General features: G+C 38.0%; 2 protein-coding genes across 4 annotated transcripts in view; one reads left to right on the plus strand and one right to left on the minus strand.

Moving 5' to 3' along the window:
• Window positions 1–794: 794 nt before the first annotated feature.
• On the minus strand, window positions 795–19,979 carry AK9 (adenylate kinase 9). Its single transcript, XM_035564826.2, has 12 exons — window positions 19,888–19,979; window positions 18,857–18,986; window positions 16,237–16,300; window positions 13,712–13,764; window positions 13,531–13,627; window positions 9,952–10,064; window positions 6,147–6,317; window positions 5,332–5,457; window positions 4,783–4,857; window positions 3,262–3,360; window positions 1,071–1,210; window positions 795–987 (listed from the first exon to the last, which is right to left on the minus strand). Exons 2-12 carry the CDS (start codon window positions 18,971–18,973, stop codon window positions 795–797), a joined length of 1,248 nt encoding a protein of 415 aa, XP_035420719.1. The 5' UTR covers window positions 18,974–18,986; window positions 19,888–19,979.
• A 149-nt stretch (window positions 19,980–20,128) lies between these two features.
• Window positions 20,129–23,628, plus strand: part of FIG4 (FIG4 phosphoinositide 5-phosphatase) — a 92,030-nt gene continuing 88,530 nt past the window's right edge. The window contains exon 1 of one of the 3 annotated variants that reach the window (XM_035564834.2): window positions 20,129–20,356. In XM_035564834.2, coding sequence (XP_035420727.1) covers window positions 20,288–20,356 — 69 coding nt within the window. In that variant the 5' untranslated portion in view covers window positions 20,129–20,287. The remainder of the gene's footprint in view (window positions 20,357–23,628) is intronic. The other 2 variants (XM_035564835.1, XM_050709848.1) reach the window with 2 other exon arrangements.

Consider the following 23,628-nt stretch of genomic DNA (forward strand, 5'->3'; position numbering starts at 1 on the left):
CAAAATATTGAGCTCTACTTAGTTAACCTTCACTTCATGTTTTTTTTGATTTATATTACATACACAGTAGACACAACAACTTCTGTAATATTTTATGAGTAATTTAGAGCATTTCCTAGTGACAACAATTGTTTCCATTAGATAACCTAAAGCAACGATAACTTCAAAGACCACAGAATATCTTAATCACCTGGCTCTTTCAACTGTTTTTCTAATTCCAACCTATTTTTCACTGCTGTTATAGCCTTTTCTACTGTATCCCTTCGCACTTGCTCAATGTTTTGCTCTCTTGATTCTTCTATGTGGAGTTGAATGAGTTCCGTCATATCAAGAACCTAATGAAAGTATGTGAAAAAATAAAAAAATAGTGCAGAATAGACATATAGCATCAGATCTAACAGCTACACAGTGAAATAAATTTGGAAAAGTTCTGCAAATTTCAGGAAAAAATTACATATAATTCAGTGAGTTCTGTGTGTGTGTGTTGAAAATACTTTCTAATTTGTGATTACATTTAATTAGCTTAGGTACATCAGATATTCAAAATGTCTTTATGCTAAGACAAATAACTGACACAAATATTTGTCTCACATAGAGGAGTAATAAAAGAACATTTTTTGGAAGTTAGCTACTTTTATGTAAATGAATGTCACTTAATTACTATTTTTGCATAGTATGTATGTTTGCAGAACATTTGTTAACGTTTGCAGTATGTATGTTAATGATACAACAGAAATAAGAATGTGTTTAATTGACTTCCATGCCTCAGCTGATACTCGTGTTATATAAGATATTTATGAACCTACCTTTCCTTTATATTTGTTTGCAATTAGATTGCAAATAGTTGTTCTTCCGGAAAATGGAGGGCCAAATACTAGTACTTTACAAGGAGGAATTGGCATTGGTGGTAACAGGTAAGGCCGTGGATTCAACATAAATTTTTTCAGTGCCTCAGGGGATGACAGTACATACATTTTACCTAGAAAACTTAAAACAGAAGAGAAGCTAATAATTTAGACAGTTGTCTTATAAATCAGAAATAAAAATAAGAAGTGCCAAAATCCACTAACCTGACAGCCAATTCTGGGTCTCCCATTACAATATCACCCTCCTTTAAAGCCACAGGGCATGCTTGCCCCCATCTGCTTCTACGCCATCGGTATCTGGGTGCTATTTGTTTGAATGATGACAGAACGCGGAAAAGTTCATCCTGTTTATTAAAACAGCAGTAATGACACATGTAATTTTTGTATGAAGCTACATACACCTTGTCCTATGTAAATTAGCCTTCTGAAATATTTTGTTGGAAAACAAGCAAACCTAAAAAGAAAATCAGATCATGAATTTGAAAATATTTAAAAATACATATATATTTCAGTATTGTAGTACAATTTAAGAAGAAACTATTTACGTTTTCAATTTTATTTAATAAAAAGAGTACTTAAAATAGTTCTTGTAGGCTTCACTAATTATTTTCATAAGTTAAGAAAAGTAAATAGGTACAAATTAGCCAGTTAATGAAAAAGACAGAAAGTGACCAAGATTTCTTCTAAAAGGGATGAACAAAGGACCAAGATCTGGGAGGGGGAATAGCAAGGCTAAAATATTCCTTTCACGCATGCAGAAATGTCATGTGATGGGAATAAGTTTAATAGATCTTTACAGAACGTGAACACCGGATGAAAGTTTATGGTGACTCTAAACTACACAAAATAGTACAGACAAGTGCTAACTATGAAGAACTGCAGAACAAGCTTCAGGATCTAGGAAGCTTGGCATTAAAATAGCAATTTTACATAAAAATGATGAAATGTCATTGACTCTTACTACTCAGGAACAGATCTTGGAGTTGAAAACATTTGAGCAATGCCCAACAGCAGTCAGAAAAATGAACTGAATATCAGAAATGTTTAGCGAAGAGAGTAAAATATTTAGATACATTTTCTAATCATATAAATTCTGCCCTCTTTTTTACTGCTGTGTGCATTCTGCTACCCTAATCTCAGAAAGTATGCTGTAGAATAAGTTTCAGAAAAATGTGATGTGATGGATCAATGACACAAAATGGTTTTCATGTAACAAAAAATGAGATTAAGTAGATAGAAACTCTTCAGTTCAGGAAAGAGACAGCTACATAAAAACAGTACAAAAGTCTGAAATCATGAGCTAGTAGGAGGCATATAAAAAGAACAAAACTATTAACTGACTTTTCCATGTCAGCAGCTAGAGGACTAAATGGTGGCAGGTTTAACACAAAGGGAAGCAATTCTATATATAATGTCCAGTTAAGCTGCAGAATTTCTTGACCCAAACACTGCACATGCTAAAAGCTTACACACACAGTAACACAAACATACAGACTAAATAAATAATATAGATCTCCTGTGACACAGAAAGCCCTTCACTTGTGAATTTTGTCAGGAACTGAGAGAACAAACAAATGGATTTTTTTTCGCTCTGAAATTGTATAGCTGGGTCCCCCCCAGTTACAGTACTCATATATTCACAATATTCACATATTCAAAGTTTTGTTGAAAAAGTAAGAAAGTTGACACTGCCAAGTGAATGCATATATGCAAAGATTTTTGGTTTTCAGTTTCATTTGGAATGGCCACAAATTATAATTGTCATGATTCAGCAAAATTCAACAGTAACTTGTCATGTTTCTAAATAACTACAGGAAACACAAGGTATGTGAATTCAGCTATGTAGCAACTATGTTGCTAAATTTGTATTAGCATGCTATGTTTTTCTTTCAGGAAAAGAGTAAAGATTGAACTAAGAGTCAGCTGCTGAGATTGTTATCCTTTGGCTAAAATTTCTTCAAAGGAATTCATTCTTCATCCATTGCTAAAAGAAATATTTTGTTCAAAATCACCTTTTTTTTTTTTTTTTTTCAATCACAGATTTTTTTGTCATACAATTTTAGGTGGATTTCAGTCCCAGAGTTATCTTGAATTCACATTTATCTTGAATTCACATTTTTTGAAAATTGAGGTTCAAAAAAATGCCTTTATTGTGTCATAGAACAAACTGGTTGCAGTGAAACAAAGATCATAGAATCACAGAATCATAGAATGGTTTGGGTTGGAAGGGACCTTAAAGATCATCTAATTCCAACCCTGCTGCCATGGGCAGGGACACCACTCACTAGATGAGGTTGCTCAAAACCCCATCCAAAGATGTTATAGTACAAGCTCATAGTAGAAAATAAATATTTGTATAATTATTACAGTCAATAACATTTTAGAACACACTTACATTTTCCAGTCCTTCCAGCATTTCTTCTTGCTGACTTTGAAGTCTAGTTACAGGAGCTCCATTTGGAACACCCATAGATTGAAGTCGAACTACAACCGACTGAAAAGAAAATATCTTAGTACCAATCAAAATTGCTTTCGTGATCTGAAAGGACCCCCAAAGTAGTATCTAAATTGTAACTTATGGCCTATATAATGGCAACATTACATAAATAATAGGAATGTATATAAAATGAGGTCCAGTTTCTAACTTGAAGCCATGCTAGTTATTCAGTGGAGCTCTAACAAGCAATTTGGTATATACAGGCAGTGTAAAATGCTGAATCACAGCCTTTGTATCTCCTCAGTATGCTGTGAATCCAAGGCCTTCTAAAGGAATACACTGGAAGGATTACTTCTGACAAAGCAGTACAAGTATTCAGATGAGCTCCATTCTGTGCCAAGAGGACTGGAATAGGAGGAAAATCTCTTTAGGAGATCAGAATATTATGCACACTTGAAAGTAATACAACTTTGGGTAATTTATTTAAAAAAATACTCATTCCTGCCTGCCAATGAGAATCAGATGATAATGAATTTAATTAAGTATTTCCTGAATGTGATCTTGCTTCAATGCAAGAGTTCTTGAAATGAATAAACTAATTTTGTCACGCTTGGACTAGTTCCATAATTCTCTTTGCCTTACTCGTAGGTTAAATAGTTGGAAATCATTATACAACTTTATTGCGTTTAGTATAAATCTCCTGTGATGTTCACGAAGAGATCATAGAACTACAATTGATAGTAAAGTCAAGCTTAAATTTAACACTTACAGAATTATACTCAATTTAATTTGTTTCAAACAACAGAAGGGAAAGTGCAGGAATAGCTCACATCCTGCATTCTCAAAGACAATCTCTCATTTCATTTTCAACCCCATACTTTAGGTTCTGATTTGAAGCAACTCTTATTGTTGAGGCAGTGGATAAGATTATTTATCTTCAAATTTTATCATTTTAACTTTTAATAGGGAGAATGAGTTGCTGTGTTATAAGCCAAAAATCTAGATACAAAAAGTCAAAAGAACTGTCAAATGGAAAAGAATGAAGTGTCTTCTATTACACTGTAAAACAGTAACAAAGATAATAAGAATTCTGTCATCTTAGACACAAGCACATTAAGCCAATTCCGTAAATATATCATTTCAAAAATGTTTTATTTTCACATGCTAATAATTATACTTGACACTAATACAAGCTATAAAGCACTAAAACTGGATGGATACAATGCAAATGAGTTTGTAACCTACCTGGAAACATTTTCCTGTATCACACATGTAAGCCTGGGTGCAGTTCAGTGAATTATATAGTTGTTTTAGAACAACAAAAGCAAGCATTTCAAAGGTGATGTTTTCTATTAATAATTAAGTGAGCTTTATACAGGACTGAAAATTTTGTTAACACCTTAAGAAAGAAAGCAATCCAAAGAACTGATAAATTCTTTTCTAGTGGAAGTTAATTAAGTTGGTGTATAGCTTACTTACTGCAAAGAGTTCGTCTGGCTGCTGATTTCCATCCAGTTCAATGAGATATCGAGAATCCTGTTCAGCCATCAAGTCCTGTTTAAGAACAAAGACATGCTCATCAACTGAATGTAGCTAACCATGTAATGACATTGAAGCTCATTCTGTTCCTGTAAATATTAAAGGCTGGACTATTGTGGACCTCAGAAAAAACAAAATTCATTATACTGATGACTTAAAAACCCTCTAGATTCTAGAGTAGAAACAACACACACAGATGACAATTTTGTATCACTGATTTCAGTATGAATTACAGAACTTGGGGTTATGTTTTAGCATGCCTTGTGCCCACCTCCATGAAATAAGTCTCAAACTCAAAAAATCCTTCTGCTGTGATTTAACCCAGCAGGCAGCTGAGTTTTTTCTCCTAAATACAAAAACACAGCAACTTACCAGCCAATATAAAGAAAATTAATTATCTCAGCCAGAACCAGGACACCCTGAAAATAGCGTAAGATACTTTAAACAATCTTTTTTTAAGCATTATCATATTATTTTGCTTTTTCTTACTTCCAAAGAACGAAGCATTATATCCTTATACATGCCAACTCGTTCCTCTGCATTTTCAGGAAAATCTTCAGGCCTTTGCACTAATTGATGCAGAATTTCTGACATCTTAAGTGAATCTTCTGCAGCCTGAGGAATCAAAAGTTAAATATTTCAGGATACAGAAATAAAATAATGTACTAAACTAAATTTTGTCTGCACTCAGAAGTAAATAAAGTAGTTTTCAGGAACATTGCAATGAGTGCCCAGTGATTGTTGACAATGATCCTACTTCTGATGAAATGTAGTTCCTGGAAATTGAAAGTAATGTGACTGGAACTTGCATTGTGTCTGGCCAGAATTATAAACCAGAGCAACCCAACCTGAATTCAAAACTAGTAACTTCATGAAATAACACAAAATCTATTTGTAGTAGTCAACACCAAAAATCGTGTTAGACTCTACCTTGCGTATATCCAACACATAGAACATGTTACAATAAACAAAAATTAAGAACTTGTATTTGCCCAAACCAAGATTCAAGGCAATATAAAGTCACCATTCTCCTGGTACACCCTTTTAACTTATGGCAAAAAAGATTTCAGTGACTTCCAAGTTAGAGGATTAATGCAGAGCTATACAATAATCACCATTTGCTGACATTTCAATCTACCATTTAAATATTTTCCCACATCTCTTAAAGCAGAACAGAAATGGAATTAAGATTAGAGCTCAGAAAAATTAATCCATAATGTAGTATGGGATATTTTCGAACTTGTTCTGCTTTGTCTAGAGTACATTCTAATACTTTGTACTGTTTAGGAATTAGCAGTATTTACCTCTTCTTCTTCCTGCTCTTCAACTTCTTCATTCTCCTCTCCATGCTGTTCACTATTTTTCTTTTGCTTTTCATTAACTTTAGGATCCCATTGGTTCCTCTGATATACCTGCCCTGAATCAGGGTGTTGCCTTTGTCCTGATATTCTCTGGCATAAGTCATAGTCTGAACACTAGCAAGGAATAATTAAAAAGAAATGTGTTTAGTGTACTGCTATAACAATATTATTTTTCCTGAAACTGCAGAATACTGGGGGGGGGGGGGAAAGGGGGAAACTGTTTGGCAAATACTTGGATTCATAAACTGTTTCCTCAATAACTTTCTAAGTAAATAAATTAAAAAAAAAAAAAAAAGGAAAAGTTACTTGGTGCAAAAATAAGTTATTATAAAGACTTAATCACTTGCACAGTTTTTCCCCTTCAGCATTTTACATTTCATATCAGGAGTGCAGCCACAACTTGAGCACATTTTGCCATGTCAGGTTTTTTTTCAGGTGTAGTTTATGGATAAAAGTCTTTTGCATACAGCCTTGTGATTGCTCTCGCAGTTAATGCTGAAGGGGTTTGGACCTGAGCAAGATAAATCAATTTTAATAGGTGCCTCTGACCTCCCAGATCTTCACTAGTACCCAAAAGCATAGTGCCATTGTCCAGAGGTTAAAGGTTTTCAGCAGTTTGGAGCTCTGAGAGAAGAAGCACAGGTCTTTCTATAAACCCCCCTGCAGACAATGTTAGTTTAACAATAAACACAGGTAAATCTGGAGGTGGTCTTAACATGGATGCCTTAAAATTCTACTATGGAACTGGGAGTCGTGTGCAACAAACAAGAAATATTCTTCCCTTCTGAATTGCTAAAACTTTCAAACATATATGAAAAACCGGAGATAACAAGAAAATATTGTAGTTAATAAATTCAAAGAATGTCAGAAAGGGAAAATTGATTTCTACAGAGGGAAATAGAGCTTTTGAGATCACATTGCTAGTAACAGGCATACTATGCTCATTACCTGAGGTATCCCTTGAAATATAACAATACTTCAGGATATTTCTACATTTCTGCTGTAACAGCGAGTCATACAGCTGACATTGACTACTATATGACATAGCACACTTTGAAATAGGGAAGAAGAAATTTGGTCAGATATAGCTCTTTTTTTCAAAGGTCTTCTGTCATTTTTCTTCGAGAGCAAAATTTCTCTAAATTGGCCTGTAATAACAGTATTTCGTTATTCCCAGAGATATCTAGTATGTCCCCTGTTTCTTTCTTTTATAATGAAAATAGATACAATTCTGACATATCCATGAAAACTGCTCAAACCCACTGAAATCAAAAGCAAAATTATTTATTTGAATTCGGGGAAAGGATTTTTAATGAGCGTTCCATCTCAGTCTTTTTCCAAGAAGATGATGTATTTACATGAAGTAAAGAATTCTGTTTTCTTTCTAGTGTAGCTACTATCACTCTCCTATATGTACTGCTCCATATGAAACTATACAACATGTATTCTCAAGAGCTGGGATTTCTCACTGCCTGGTATTAAAAAAAAAGGTTGACTTTCTGTAGCTGAAAAAATGAAAACAGCCTTGAAAGCAGCACAAATATTTGTTTCTTTAATATTTTAAGATTTTTCCAAGAGAAAAATGAGGAAATGAGGAAAAAAATGTTTGAAATAGGCATTCATGCATTTTAATTATGCATGGCCAAACAGATTAAGTCTGAAAAGTACAGAATGTAAGGAACCTTGTCATTAAGACATTGACTTAAATCTGGCAAAGTGACAGACTTGGTCCAAGCATGAAAACTTAGCATCTGACAAACCACAAAGGTCAGTGCCTGATCAATCTGGTGGCCTTCCATGATGGAATCACTGGATCAGTTGACAATGGAAGACTGACCAACGTCACTTGTCTGGACTTCTGTAACGCATTTGACACAGTCCCACATGACATCCTGATCTTTAAATTGGAGAGACAGGGCTTTGAAGCGTAGACTATTTAGTGGTAAGGAACTGGCTGGACTGCCACAGTCAGAGAGTTGAGGTCAACATCTGTAAGTTCAGATGGAGGCCAGTAACAAGTGGTGTTCCTCAGTGGTCCGTCCTTGGACCAGTGCTGTTTAATATCTTAATCAATGACACAGACGATAGGATTGAGTGCACCCTCAGCAAGTTTACAGACGACACTAAGCTGAGAGGTGCAGTCAATACAATGGAAAGAAGGGATGCCGTCCAAAGGGACCTGGACAAGCTTGAGAAGTAGGCCCACATGAACCTAATGAGATTCAACAAATCCAAGTGCAAGGCCCTGTGCCTGGGTCAGGGCAATCCCAGACATGAATACAGACTGGGAGAGGAACTCATTGAGAGTGGCCTTGTGGAGAAAAACTTGGGGGTTCTGCTGGATTAAAAGTTTCACATGAGCCAGCAGTATGCACTTGCAGCCCAGAAGGCCAACTGCATCAGCAGAGGAGTGGCCAGCAGGTCAAGGAAAGTGATTGTCCCCTCTGCTCTGCCCTCATGAGGCTCTTGCAGCACTGCATCCAGGTTTGGGGCCCCCAGCACAAGAAGGATGTGGACCTGTTAGAGTGGGTCCAGAGGAGGGCGAAGATGATCACAGAATCATATAATCATTTAGATTGGAAAAGACCTCTAAAATAATCTAGTCCTACCTTTAATCTAGGACTGTCAAATCCATCATTAAACCATGTCACTAAACTTAGATTTACTCATTTTTCGAAGACCTCCAGAGATAGTGAGTCAACTACTTCCCTCAGCAGCCTGTTCCAATCCTTAAAAACAGTTTCAGAGAAGAAACTTCTCTTAGTATCCAAACTACATCTCCCCTGGTGCAATGTAAGGCCATTTACTCTTATCACTTGGCGCTTGGGAGGAGAGATGAATCCCCACCTTGCTATAGCCTCCTTTAAGGTAATAGTAGAGTGTGACAAGGCCTCCCTTGAGACTTTTTCTCCACGCTAAACAATCCCAGATGATCAGAGGGCTGGGGGACCTCTCCTATGAAGAAAGACTGAGAGAGCTGGGGATGTTCGGCCTGGAGAAGAGAAGGCTCCAGGGAGATATCACTGTGGCCTTTCAGTAATTAAAAGGGGGCTTATAAAAAAGATAGAGAATGCCTTTTTTACACAGGCAGATAGTGATAGGACAAGGGTGAACACTTTTAAGCTAAAAGAGGGGAGGATTTCAATTAGATGTTAGGAGGAAATTCCTGACTCAGAGGGTGGTGAGGCACTGGCACAGGTTGCCCAGAGAAGCTGTGGATGCCCCATCCCTGCAGGTGTTCAAGGCCAGGTTGGATGGGCCCTGGGCAACCTGGTCTGGTGAGTGGCATCCCTGCCCACGTCAGGGATGTGATTCTGTATGACAACTAGAATAACAATCTGAATGACTTTGGAGCACCACACCAGAGGCTCACTATGAGATGTTGTCTCAGCAGCCCATTCTACACATTCAAAGTAAAAAGAGGAAAGAATCTAGTTAATAAATGAAACATTGCAAGAGAAAGGGCATGATCCCTAGTTCATAACAGTACATACTGTAGTATGGGGGTGAAAAGACTGTAGCTCTTACTGAAGTTATAGGAAACGCTCATTATTTTATATGATCAGTGCTTATAATGCAACAAATTAGTGTAATTATTTCCAATATAAAAGAGAACAATATATTACTCTTCAATAAATACTATACTCAAATGCATAGGGGAAAATACTATCTTTTGACTTATGCAGTATGTATGTAAGTCTACTAATAATTATGCAAATGACTAGCAAGTTATTGGATATGACATTACCTTAATGTTAACCAAGAAATCTGGTTTTAATTTTAGATGTTTTATTTTCTCTATTTGCTGTGAAACAGTCATATATTCCTCTGAGAGAGAAGGTAATCCACTGAGAACGTAACCTGCCAAACACATTTTATTAAATATATCTTTTAGAACATTATGACAAATATACCAGTTATACTCATCTCCTTTAAATAACACATCTGTTTAGTGGCACAATTTTAAACCATGTACATGACATAACACTGTTACAAAAATCGTGCACCCATGTCCACGCTAGATGAAATACAGACATAAGAGTGTATTATTTTCAACTTAATATAGGACTCAAAATCTATTAACTCATTTAAGAAATGTAAGAAATATGTAGACATTAAGGATCATACTCAGACCACCTGCTTCATGTGCCTAACTCAGGCATAACAGTTGACTAAAAGGAAATTAGCTTTTAGTAACTTTTTTTTTTCCCCCACTAAAAGTCATTGTGAAAGGTATTGCACAAAATAGCCACTTTATGACACAAAGCATTTTAAATAGGAGTCTAAGCTTTTCCTACAGTCTTTAAAGGCCATTATTGACAATAAAGGAAGCTGAACTCCTCTGCTGGATACACAGTGCTCCTAGATGTTAAATTTTCTCAAAAGGAGGTACTGTGCACACAGTATGCATAACAAGGCACATAACTTGGCAAGCATCCATTCACTAAGGATTTACAATACTGAGTCTTTTTCAGCAAAGACATGGACTATACATGACAGTAGTGGTAATACCTTTCTCCTAGTATTAGTGTGCTCAGCCCCAGAGAGATTGGAAACCATAGCTTCAGAGTACTGTAACTACCAAAAACTATATACAATGAAGGAAGAACTGCTGTATAGCAAGAAAATCAATATTCATGAGGCCAGAATGAAAAACTAAACAAGAATTGAGCTGATTTTTTAGCTTAATGATAAGAATATTCCCTTAGTGAAATGCTCCAAATGCTTAGACTTTTATGTGATAACATTTAAATTCAAGTCTATGCAACACAAAAACATAGCGGCAGCCTCTGTAACGGATACCAGAACTGAGCTCTTTGGGGAGTTTCGATCCACAGACGTAAAATTTATGGAAGAGCATTAGCAAGAGAAAATATAGAGCATAATCATTCCTCTGGGAAATGAAAATCTAAGTTTCTAAGTTGATACCTTTAGAGAATTCTAGCATGCAGTGAGATATGGGGAGCCTGCACAGCCTCTGCTTAGAAATAGCTGGTTAACAACAGCTGATGTGAGAAGAATGTGAGTACAACATCTGCACAGATTATTCCAAACTGTTTGCTCTCTGAGAGGGTCTTTGCCCCCAGTCAAATGCTGTCAGGAAACTAACAATGAAGAAGTTTACCTAAGACAACCATCAACCAGATCAAATATTAACCAGGGTAGTATCAAGAGACTTTTGAGAAAAAGAGTCATCTTGAAAAGAAACACTAAAGAAGCATTACAATTTGTGGTAAGAGACCTTAGAATGATAACAAGGGAACAGCAGCCAAACCGGGTTTGATGTGCCACGTTCTCCCCTTCTTCTAGGCCTGACAGAGCAGCCTCCCTGCTGGGTGCTGTGAGTAACCTGCATTTCAGCTGCTGGACTGACAGCGCAGGCTTCAATAAGTAGTGACCCACGCCTTGAGTGTGTGCATGGGAATTTCTGGGGAGTTTTCTCACTGGTGTGTGGATAAGCAGTTTGGAGGAAATGGCACACACGAGGCTGGAACACACATGTTTCCAAGAGAAAGTGTGTTTAAATAGGTGAACACGTGCTCTCAGAAGAGGGAATGTATGCTTGTAATTCCCACCCATCTTTGAGAGAGGGTTTAAATGCATAACCACACAAGTTTGAATGTACTCCTTGGAATTAGTTTTAGGAGTTTAGAAAATTGTAGGTGTTTATTAAGATTTGGCAAGTGCCTAGTGCTGGGGTTTATCTGTTGTGTGCCTGATACTGAACCTATTCACTGATTGTCAGTTCACTGATTGTCAGTTAATTACTTGTCATTAATAAATCAATAAACAGCCTTGGTCTTGATATGGCTTAAATCATTCTAATTGAGCAGTTTTCTCGTGTAACAATGACATAGAATTTTCTTTGCAAATACTATTTATGCTAACATGATATGAACTTCTGATTCTTTTCTTGTTCTATTGAAAAAAATTAGCAAGCACACCAGCTACACAGAAGTTACTATTCTGTAATTTCTTACCTAAAATACCCTAAAATACAAGTGTGCTTGTTATTCTCCAGTCCTTCAGTGGCTATGTTATTTTAAAAAGAGAGACTGCTTATTCTGAGAAATAGCTTAGCAGCTTCATATCTGGCCTCCTTAAGAACTCAAAGAATTAAACTCCATTTAGTGACTTAAACTTTTAAAATACCATCTTTTGTTTTAGCACTTTTGAATACCTCTGACACATCAGTCCCCCACATAGTAGGTGTTTATTTTCTAAGTCAGAAGAATATAATTGAAATAATCTCTTACTGTGTGTACTGTTTAGAAACTTCCATTTTGCAATGTTAACAACTGAAGTTAAAAGTAAAACCTCAGCCTCTCATATAACTCTGTTTATCTTTATGAATATTTAATGAATAAATAACAGCCAATTAACAGATTAGTTCCCGCTGAAAGCCTACTTAAAATCTCCAAGGATTATATTAAAATAACGGTTGCTAAACAAAAAATTATTAGAGAGAGAAAATATTTAATGAACAGAAAACACTTAACAAAAAATTGGGTTTGGAGATGAGTTCTAGTTAGTAGAAAAAACAGCGAGGCCATAGGTTATTCTATCCCTTGTCCGTTTGGGGGATTCGTAATACAAAAAATGGCTTGACTAGAACAACCAAACTTTTATCAACTTTTTTGTTTACAGTCTCTAGAATCTCTGTGGTCCTCTGTGAAACACACATCTATGACATTCATCATCAGACTGACTCAGAGAGGGGAACTTAGATGACACAGATGTCTCTGTAGGCCTTTATTAAAAGTCCTGACCAAAGTAACATTATTATCATTAGCAATACTATTCTCATCTAACTTGCAGTGACATAATGGAAAGGGAATAAACGATGTTGTAAAAAAATAAAAATAAAAAAGCAAGCAGGCAAGCAAGACCTTACTACTTCACATTTTAAATAATCTGTTTTTCTTCTTTTTCTGTACCTTAAATGTTTAAAATATTTTTGGTGGTATTTTTTTTTTGTTACAGAAGTATTCAAGTCAAAAATTCTGTATTTTAAATCCCAGAACTTTTACATCCAGATAACACTGCCAAATGAGAGTCATTGCAACACTTAAAATTTGGGGCAAATTAATTTTTTCAAAATTAACACAACATAGGATTGGCATGATGCTTTCTTATCTCCCACATTGGTAAATTAATTCCTAAATATACTCTCAGTTTAGAGATGTTCTGCAACCTTAGGAGCACAAGAAAAGTTGCTACAGTCTAACATAAAATAAACTATATTTAAGCAGTAATAGATGTAAAATGTGACAAAATTGTGACAAAATTGTAGTTACCTTATTCTGGGAAATTTAAACACACTTACCAAAATGAGCAGCTTCTGGTGACTCAATCTTTTTCAGAATCATTTCTGTAACCAGTTCTTCAGAAATACTTTGACCTTTAAAAAGCAATTCTTGACACTAAGACAAAATGCAAAATGTAGCCTTATTTAATATGTATTTGTCAAGAATGTGACAAAACTTACTAGCACATTATACTTTTACCTTAAGCCCATATTCTGTTTCTTCACGAATATTCATTTCAATTACTTCCAAAGCTGAAGAAGCACATCAGACAGAATAAAATTAAAACAATTCATAAAAAAATACATCCAGACATGTACATGCAGACATATAGACAAACACACGAAGGTATGTATATGTGCTCCAAGATAATTCTGTAATGAAACACTACATAGCAGCAAAAATAGCATACTATTTTTGAATGACAGCCATTATATTTAGGGCCTTTATTATATTTTGTCCATCCGGAACTTGGTGCTTTCTGGCAATGGCTGGGCAAATGATCTTCCCTACAATTCAGCTCTATATAGCAAAGATAGTAGCCTCGTAAGTTTAACTAATGATTTATATCATATTAGCATTACTGCTGTGTAATCCAGAGAAGAATATTTGCGCTCAAACACTTCCCAAATTTTAAAGGCAAGTTTTAGAAAAAGAACTGTTCAGAACAGAGAAAAACATCTGTTTTAATAATGCCCTTAAAAACCTACTCCTTCTATGGTCTAAATAAATAATTTAATTAATTACCCAATTTGACACCCCTCAAATTCAAAGGTCTTTCCTCTGTCTCTCTGGACAGTGACATCATGGCAGAATGATCCTGGAAGTCTTTCACACTTATTGAAATTAGCAGATGCTCACAAAAATTTTCAAGAACGACCTTTAAGGCTACATATATATTACCAAATAAACCAGGCCAGGCAATGTTCCTGAAGCCAGTAGCTCATGCCTATACAGCTAAAATCTTTCTCCCCAAAACACAGTGGCTGTGTTCAAACTACTGTTACTAGTAATGATGACTGTCACAAATATTCCCCACACTGTGAATGGCTGCTTGGTAGACTACTACTTGGCAGGGAGTCAAAACTGGCCCAGGGAATGCACTGACAAACAACACAGACCACTGAAAAACAGTATTGTACATATACCTCTGCCTGGCTTATTTATGAGTATAGACCTATCCACTGGATAAATGAATAGAGAGTAATTTGTCACATTACAAAGACTTTGTGAACACTTCTCATATTTAATAATTCTTAAACTTGGATTGTTTTCCAGATAAATAACACAGTGCAGGACAGATAATGACACATGGGAGCAAGGACAGTGGAGGGCATCAAGATGATTAGAAGGAGAGGCCTGAAAAACTGGTCTTGTTCAGTCTGGAGAAGACAGGCTGAGAGCAGCTCTTATTGCTATCTAAGACTACTTAATGAGAAGGCACAAAATCAAAAGCACTCTCTTCACAGAAGTGCTGAGAGGACAAGAGGCAACAGATGCAAGCAGGACAATGTGAAATTCCAATTAGGTAATTCTGATTTTGGTCTGATCTATGTTTTGGACCAGGTAGTAATTTTTTTGTTAGACAATCACATTAGTTAAAAATTCTATAATTATTTAAGTCAAAAAAGACACTTGATAAAACTGAATTTTATCATATTATAATTCCAAGCCTTTAAAATAAAATAAAGATACTTCACTTGATAAGTGAAGTGCTACACTGTCCACTAGAGGGCTTTTATTAGAACAATATGAAACACTGTGGGTACATTAAAAAGAAAAAATGTAATGAAAATGGATAGATAAAGAGTTAATTCACAATGACTGTACACATATATACCACAAAATTAGATTTATAAGTTGGTATCCTCAAAGAGGCATTCAAGAGATTTCTACATAGTTCAGGTTATTATATGCCTTCTTGTCCTTCTACTTAAAATAAGGTATTGTCCTTCAAACAGGTAGTACAAACCTGGTGGAAAAAAATTATTTTTTTCATAAGACTTAAGGGAATGAATTACAATTTGTGAATTAAAATATCACACATACAAAAACATTACCAGAGCTTAAATATATATATATATATATATATATATATATATATATACACATATATATGTGTTACGACTGACAAAATTGGTATAAAAGAAAACTGCCAGATAGTTATTTTTCATGGAAACCCACTTTCTTGCTGAGGTACCTCAAAATGAATAAAACCCCCTACCAATATGTTTTTGTTTTAGAAACTTGAAAGTGCCAGCTGCTATTGTTTCTGTGATTCCTTATGCTAATTCAAAAGCTGTGCTTCTGTTTCCTGGAGTACATCCCCCCTTGTGTTAGACGCTGCAAAAATACAGAAAGGAAAGATCCTCCTATTTTCTCATGGTCTGTATCAGAAAATGTCTGTGCTCCCTGGACTTCAATCAGTTGTCTCCACATAAGAAGGGTAGCATGAATTACCTCACATGACTGGGAATGTAATTTGATTACATATAGGCTTTTGAGAAAAAAAAAGGGGGGGGGGAGGGCAGTTTTTAAACCTCTCTATAAGTAAAAGGCCATTGTTGAGCAACTGCATTTCTGGCAAAATGATTCCTTGGTCTTCATCAGTTGTCTTTGATGCAATCAGCAACATATCGTTTTGAATTACCAGGAAAAGAGAGGATATTCTAAAACAAAAGGTATTACAAAGCCAATGCAATGTTCCAAATATAGTGTATGTTTACCTTCTATATAAATGCATTTCCATATTTGTGCTAGTTTTCTAGCTAATGTTTTCTTTCCAGAACCCTTAAAATGAAAAAAACACATTTAAAAGAAAAACAGTCAGAATGAAAAAAATCTATATTACACAATAAATCATATATTTTTACATAAAACATTTAAAAGCAGCCATCATGAACTATGCACTGCACAAACACAAACATTCTTTTTTTAATACCATCCCTTATTTTACACTTCCCAGCATTGCTAATATACTGTCACTGCCCTTTGCAGCTGAGTATCTCCAAAGCAAGGGTATTGGCTTAGTTTCTGAGTAATTCTGTTTAAAACTCAGCTATGATTTGCCCATAAACTCCTATGAGAAATTCTTCAGGACTGAAATTATCTTCAGTCTCAGAGCAAATTATGATGAAAACCTGTATGGTCATTTCTGAATAAGATACATAGGGACAATACTCTTTGACTAAAATAATGAAAACATTGCGCTGCTTACTCCACAAACCTGTTCTAGATACTGACAAAATGTTAATCTTGTCACTTAAATTAATCCTGAGGAACCAACATAACCAAGAATAATGAATCCTCTAAGAGTATGGCTACCTGAATGGGATTTTGCAAATTCGCCATCTTCCACCCTTAGGTGGAATGCCCTTTTGTCAAGGGCATTCAAGAAGACCGTTTTTTTTTTTTTTTTTGACAGTCTGTTTGCCCTAGATAAATTTTGTTATTGAAAAATACTAAAACAAACAAACAAACAAAAAACAACAAATAAATTACACTCCCAGTTAACACTGTATCAGCAAACACTCCAGCCTAGTCATAGCTTGCATCTAACAGGTGTGATGAGAATATATGCATTTGTTTTCGCTTTAATGGCACTATTTTTTTAGCTGAAAAGTAGTACCTTAAATAAGACAGATGGACACATTAGCCATATAAATAAAAGGTATTATCATAAAAATAGAACGTTTAATACTCTGTCCTCTTGGCCAGGACAGTTAATTTTCAACCCTTTGTTAAAATCTGTAAACCTGTCAAGTATTAGTATCAACCATTTACTGAATGCAATGATTTTAGAAGAGAATATCTATTTCCTAAATTTTTTTTGCATTGTCTTTCAATGGGCATTTCATGCTGTTTTTGTTTATAAAAATGTAAAGTTACTTTTTCCATATAAAGTTAGAAGTTTGAGCTTTGTTTAAAACCTGAGAAGCCAGACCACTGTCGCTGTCTACTGAGCTGAATGCATCCTTTCATGTCTCACGCTGACCAAAGGCTCACTTGTCAGCTATCACCTTATGTTCTGTCTCTGTGATGCTTGTATCTCAGCCACTTGCAGAACAACACCCTGGCTTCTTTCCCATTTTGGTCAGGTGTAAAGATCTGCAGTTAAGCACTACCCAGCAACCGGTGCTGAGGAGTATGAAAGGATCCAGAGCAAACACTAGGGACTGGGAGTGTTCCAGCTTGCTGAAATAAGTCTTTGAAGAAACCAAATGTTGTAGTTGCATCTTGGCTGTACGGACATTCCCCATGATATGATCTGTCACGGTTATGTAACGATACATCCTGCCATACCACACCACACAGGGTAGGTGTGCATTAGTATGTGGTGTGGCCCAGACAAAGGGACGTGGAGTGTGATTTGGTGGGTCAATGAGCACTGAAATTTGGGTTGGTTGCCAGCTCTAGGTGCACATCACTTAACTTTGCCTGGATAGCACAAAGCAGATTTATGCATGGTCATTTCAGACTGTGTTGTGTTACCTACTGAAATCACACGTACATGCAGAGGGCAAGCTGCTAGAGGACCCTGTGTTCACACTGGAATTGGGGTGCTCTGAAGGCACTTTCATGGACAACTGCAGTGTTTAAGAGGAAAGCAGCTTCCAGTGCATCAGTGGTATGTTTGGGTGCATACCAGGTTCAGTTCAGACATAAGGCACGTAAAAAGAACCCCCTTCAGCACACTAAGGTGCTAATGTAAAACCACCCATAGAGTCTCCTGTACTTGGGAAGAAGAAATCTGAGAAGTCTATAATTACAAAGTATCAATCTTTCCTAAGTCAGGGAGACCACAAATTATTTGAGAAAAAGAGAGATGTTGAATTATAATTCTAATATAGCACAATTCTTCTTATCAGGATACCTAGAAGGATTTCAATTATTCCCAATTATATAACATAACTATTGCAAAGTTCATTTAAATATTTAATATCTCATTGCATGCCTGTAAGTCAGTACATTAACCTGAAAGTTCTTTTATGCCTATTTATGTCCTTGTCAAGTTTACTAAAATTAGAATACTAAAATAACATAAATACAATCTGGTTGCCAATATGCAAGCTTTTAGTATTTTGCATATTTGCCAATATGCAACTTTTAATTATACTAATAACACTTTCAAGTGCATTTAACCTGTCATTCAGGCCTCAAAGTGGCCTTGGTCAATATGATCAATATGATCACTCTGCAGGATTTGCAAAGTGGAAAAGATAAAATATAAAGTAAATGCCTGATTATTTTTTTTCAGTGCTACTAAACTAATGCTTTTGAAAGGAAAAGTAACATTACTAGAGGTATATCTGAAGAAAAAGAATTAACTTCTATCAGACATCTTACGGGCTTTCCAAGGACAATTAAGCAAGTGGGCTTGGACAACAGAAAGGATTTTTCAGCTTCATCTTCATCAAAGATGTCTGTAAAGGGTGGAGCTTGTTTTTCTCCTTGTGAAGCCATAATTTATCTAAGACTGAAAGAAAAAAAACAGCTTGTTATAAAATATATTTTACATATGTATAAAATGACACATTCTTAAGGGAACAGAATAATAATGCGATACAAGGCAAACTGCTTTGTAACAACAGACGTAGTAAAAAGGAAAAGAATTTAGTGAACATACACAACGCATCCAGCCCTAAGAGAGGACGTGCTTCTGAAAAATAAGGGATTATTGGAGCCACCCCTGATGTTACTATACTGATGTCGACAACAACTTCTTCTCTTCTTCCTGACTCTCCAACTGTCCCTAGTATTTCTTAAGACAGCCTTTATTTGTTTTGTTGCCTTTTCCTTCCTTACCCAATTACCACACAGCTAGAACTTCTCTCTGGTCCCTGAAATGGGCCTTGCTAGGACCTCTTGTGAGCTTCAGACAGAGAGGAGCCCCACCACTGCCAGCGAACTACTTACTGTGTCCACAGCCAGGTAGAGGCATAAAGTTTTGCAGAATTAAATCATGGCTCATAATTTGTCCTACAATCCTCTGGTAAATCCCGGGACATCCAGCGCTATGCCACAAAGTGAAACAGAAGGAAATTTCTAATTAAAGTAAACTGGAGCAGAATTTGGGGGTGCCTTTCAAACAAAGGGAGTCTGAAAATGCGAGGAGCGTGACAAAAAGTGATTTGAAGAAGGCAAAACGAGAACTCGCTGTCTTTAGAGGGCATCTTAAGTCTCAACCTCCCCCAGAAAATTCATTTTTCAGTTAAAGAAAAACCAAATTCCTTCAGAACGAAAGGCCAGAAAAGGTTATTAGCTGAGACACGTCGAGAGAAAGAGAGAAAGACCGTTAAGGCCGACATTTTAACATTAAAAAGCACAGCACCGGCACAGCCCTCCGCCCCCGTCCCCCTCAGCGCCCGGGCCCGCACCTCAGCTCGCCCCCGGGCCGTTACAGGCGGCAACGGTCGCCGCGCGCGCCGCGGCCGTGTGTACCCCGTCACCACGGCAACCCGAAAGCCCCTCCCCTCCCCTCCTTGACCACGCCCCCTCCGCGTGGCCCCGCCCCCTCGACGCCCCCGCGGGGCGGGGGGGGCGGTGGGCGGGGGTGCCCACTCGCGGCACCGCCCCACGCGTGACACCGCCCCGCGGCCGCCCCCCCCCTCACCCCCCGCCGCGCGCATGCGCAGTGTGTCCCGCCGCTGGGAGCGCCTGCGCGGCGCCGCGCCGGCCCTTCCGCCGTGTACCGGGCCCCTGGGGCCGTGTCGCGACAGGCGGGCCCGTGTCGCGTCCACCCCCTCCCCCCCCCCTCCCCCCCCCAACGCGTGAGCCATGCCGGCGGCCGCCGCCGCGCCGCTGATCAGCTGCGTGCAGAAGCTGGTGCTGTACGAGACCAGGGCTGTAAGTAGCGAGTGCCCACGCGTGGGCCCGGCGGCGGCGTTCAGGCCGGGCCGGGGGCCTCCGGGGAGGCTGGCACCCGCACCAGGGGGTGGCACCGCGCGGGGGGGGGCCGGGGCTGGGCTGCCTCCGGGGCTGCCTTTTATTCCCTAAGCCCAAAGGAGTTGTGAGGGCTGCCCCCGGGGGCAGGCCTGCCCGTGCTTCGCTGTGTTCGGTAAGTATATCCGTGTGCTCAGTCCGTATATCCAGTCCCATCGCTCAGGGAGGCGAGGTGCCTCTGGTCTGCTGCGAGGCGGTGGTTTGGGGATCAGCACCCACACGTGAAATGTCTCAGCTGAGCGATGGTTATCCCAAAGCTTCTCAGTCACTTCTCGTGGGTGACATACATGGAGTGGTTCTATGTACTTACTTAAAAAATAAAAAGGTACGCGGCACTACTGCCAAGCGTAGTGCTTTGAGTTCTGAAATTCCAGTTCTGGTTCTTTTCCAAAAGGAAAAATGCTACAGGGGTCATTACGAAGTGCAATGATGCTTTTCAAAGAAAGTCACAGACTCACGTAGGATGGGAGGGAGGTCTGGTGATCGTCGAGTCCAGCCCCTGCTCAAAGCAGCTGCAGGTGGAGCACGTTGCTCAGGGCTGTGTCCAGCTGAGTTATGAGTATCACCAAGTATGGAGATATGAGTATCACCAAGTATGACCAAGTAGTTCCTGCACCAAGCCTGTCTGAATTCAAGAAGCGTTTGGACTGTGCACTTAGTCACATGGTCTGAATTTTTGGGTAGACCTGTGTGGTGCCAGGAGTTGGACTCGATGATCCTTATGGGTCCCTTCCAGCTTGGGATATTCTGTGGAGATGCTGCAGCCTCTACAGCCGTGTTCTAGAGCTTGACCACCCTCATTGTTTAAAAATAAAATAAAATAAAGCAAAATAAATCATTTTATTGAGTTTGAATCCTTCATATTTCAACATGTGTCTGTTGCATCTTGCCCATCCACTGTTCACCACTTGGAAGAGTTTGGCACTGCCTTATCTGCACCTTCTCATTAGAAAGTTTTAGCAACACCAAACAAACCCAGCTCTCGTGGTCTCTCCCCATGTATTGTGTGCGCCATCCCCCTGATCATCGTGGTAGCTCTCTGTTGGACTGTGTCCAGTATGCCAATATCTGTCATACTGGTCCAACCTGGGAAGCCCCAGGTTGGACTTCAGCCTTGTTTGGGTCACGGAGAACCTTAGAGGAAAATTTGCTGTTACAGATGGTTCGGTGTCACGTTGGGCCGCTGACAAAAGTTCCCACTTCTCCCTGAGGTAACCCTGGCCCACGTAGCTTCCTTTGCATAAAATCTAATAATCACGAAGTTGCCGGCTGTGACAATTAGTCACTGGTATGACGGAAGCATCACGCAGACATAAAATTGAATAGCTTTCTCCTGATTCAGGTTGCTCTTCTGGTTTTCCCTAAGGCCACACACTTGCTTGTTTATAAATTCTGGTCCCACACTCCTGTTTCCTGTCAGATATGAGGTAATACGAAACTGTATCCTGAGATCCGTTATGGAAACCTTGAGAAAGCAAGGAAAGGATGCCTTAGGTTGTGAGCAGTGGGAGAAAGCTGGTGGAGTTTACACTGATTGTACTGCCTATTCCTGTAAAAGGCCTTTGTATTAAAAGGTAAAGAGACAAAATGCATGATAAAGTAAAAATAGTCCAGAAAGCTTTTTTTCCTTTTCTTTTTATTTTTTTTCTCTTTGAGATAAGAATGCAGTAGCATTACTGGAGTCAAACAGGAAAGACTCCTAGAGGTGAGGAGAACTGAATTCACAGCGTCAATTGAAGCAACGGAGAGCAAAATTCTATATTTTCTATTAACATTTATATTTGGGGTAGTTGCTGAGACTTTTTGAATGGCTGCCTTGGATCAATAAATACCATGGAGATGCAAATTATATCTCCTGCTTATCCTGGGAAGTTGAGGGCTTGTTTAGAAGTCATCGAACTGAAACAGTTGTATTCAGATTGATGCCAATAACCTTTCATTTTATGCATATATTTACTGTTGAAATGCACACCAGAGGGCAGTAAAGATACTTCAGGAATATAAGTAAGAAGAAACAAAAGATACTTTCTTTTCTTCTTCAGAAAATTGATCTTGTGTGTATCCCCCAAGTGACACCCACCTGAAAACGGTAGGCCAATTCATTGGAAATTTTCATTCCCCTGAGGTGGTCTGCCATTGAGCAAATCAACTTGTGCCATCTCTGTAAAAGCATATCACTTACCCATTTTCAGGATGTTATGAGGCTTAATTAATATTATTTAATTCTAATCAGGTTCTTCTACAGTCTTTGTCTCCATAGTATCCAAATGACTTCCACAAGTTTATTAAGCAATGTGACTTGCATAATTACTTGTGGATTTTTCTGCCTCTTTCCCTCAGGAAAACTCTGTGGGTTTTTTATGCATTTAATTTCTCTTCAAAATAATTTGAAAGACAACAAAACAAGGTGAAAGAACTTGGTTAGCTTATGCTGAGGTTAGTCTGTGGTCAAACAGCAGAAACTCTAATGAAAAAAATGATTTGACAGAAAAAGCTACAGAATTTTTACAGAATTATGAAATGCACTAGTTTATATAGATGGTTATTTATATAGGTGGTTATAGATAGTATTTGAAAATTTTTAAAAGTAATGAGCCATCTACTGGACCATCTAATTAGCTATCATAATTTTCTAGCTAGAAGTTGCTGTAAAATTTTGTCACTTGAGTGACTTCACTAACAAGAAAGGATGCCTCTCAGTAGGGCTCTATCCCATTCCCTCTGCGATGGTATTCCAGGAATGGTGATGGCATTGCGGAGCAGAGGATGGAGCTGGGGCAAGGGCAGGAGTTTTGTGAAACTCAGGAAAATGTTGTTTCTGTCTTAAATGTCTTGGTGTAGTGCCAGGTATACGGGCAATAAAATAGAGAAAATTATTTTTAATGGTGTGTGGGATATGAGACCATTTATAAGTACAGCAGTGCTTGGCGGAATAACAGTGATGAGAACACCACAAGTCTTGAAGGGTATATGCTATTCAGCTGGAAGAAAAACAATACAGCTCAGATGTGGTAGCACAGCACCGCATGGGAAAGATGTGCCTTCAAAGGCCTGCCGAGCTGGTTTGGTGGCAGATGGTTTATTTCCTTTGTCCTGTTTTGTCCCAAGTGTCATCTTGTAGTCACTAGGTCAAAAGGAGAGAGGTACTCGTACAGATTTAGTTTTACTGTGAATCC

This window comes from Cygnus atratus, chromosome 3 (genome assembly GCF_013377495.2).
Source record: "Cygnus atratus isolate AKBS03 ecotype Queensland, Australia chromosome 3, CAtr_DNAZoo_HiC_assembly, whole genome shotgun sequence".
NCBI classification, from domain to species: Eukaryota; Metazoa; Chordata; class Aves; order Anseriformes; family Anatidae; genus Cygnus; species Cygnus atratus.

Excerpts from the sequence above, each read along its gene's own strand:
- AK9 (XM_035564826.2), bottom strand. The coding sequence starts at position 18,973 with ATGGCTTCACAAGGAGAAAAACAAGCTCCACCCTTTACAGACATCTTT. Across the intron at positions 5,458-6,146 it reads AAGAGCAGGAAGAAGAAGAG|GCTGCAGAAGATTCACTTAA; the intron begins GTAAATACTGCT and ends TTGATTCCTCAG. Across the intron at positions 988-1,070 it reads GACCCAGAATTGGCTGTCAG|TTTTCTAGGTAAAATGTATG; the intron begins GTTAGTGGATTT and ends TTCTGTTTTAAG.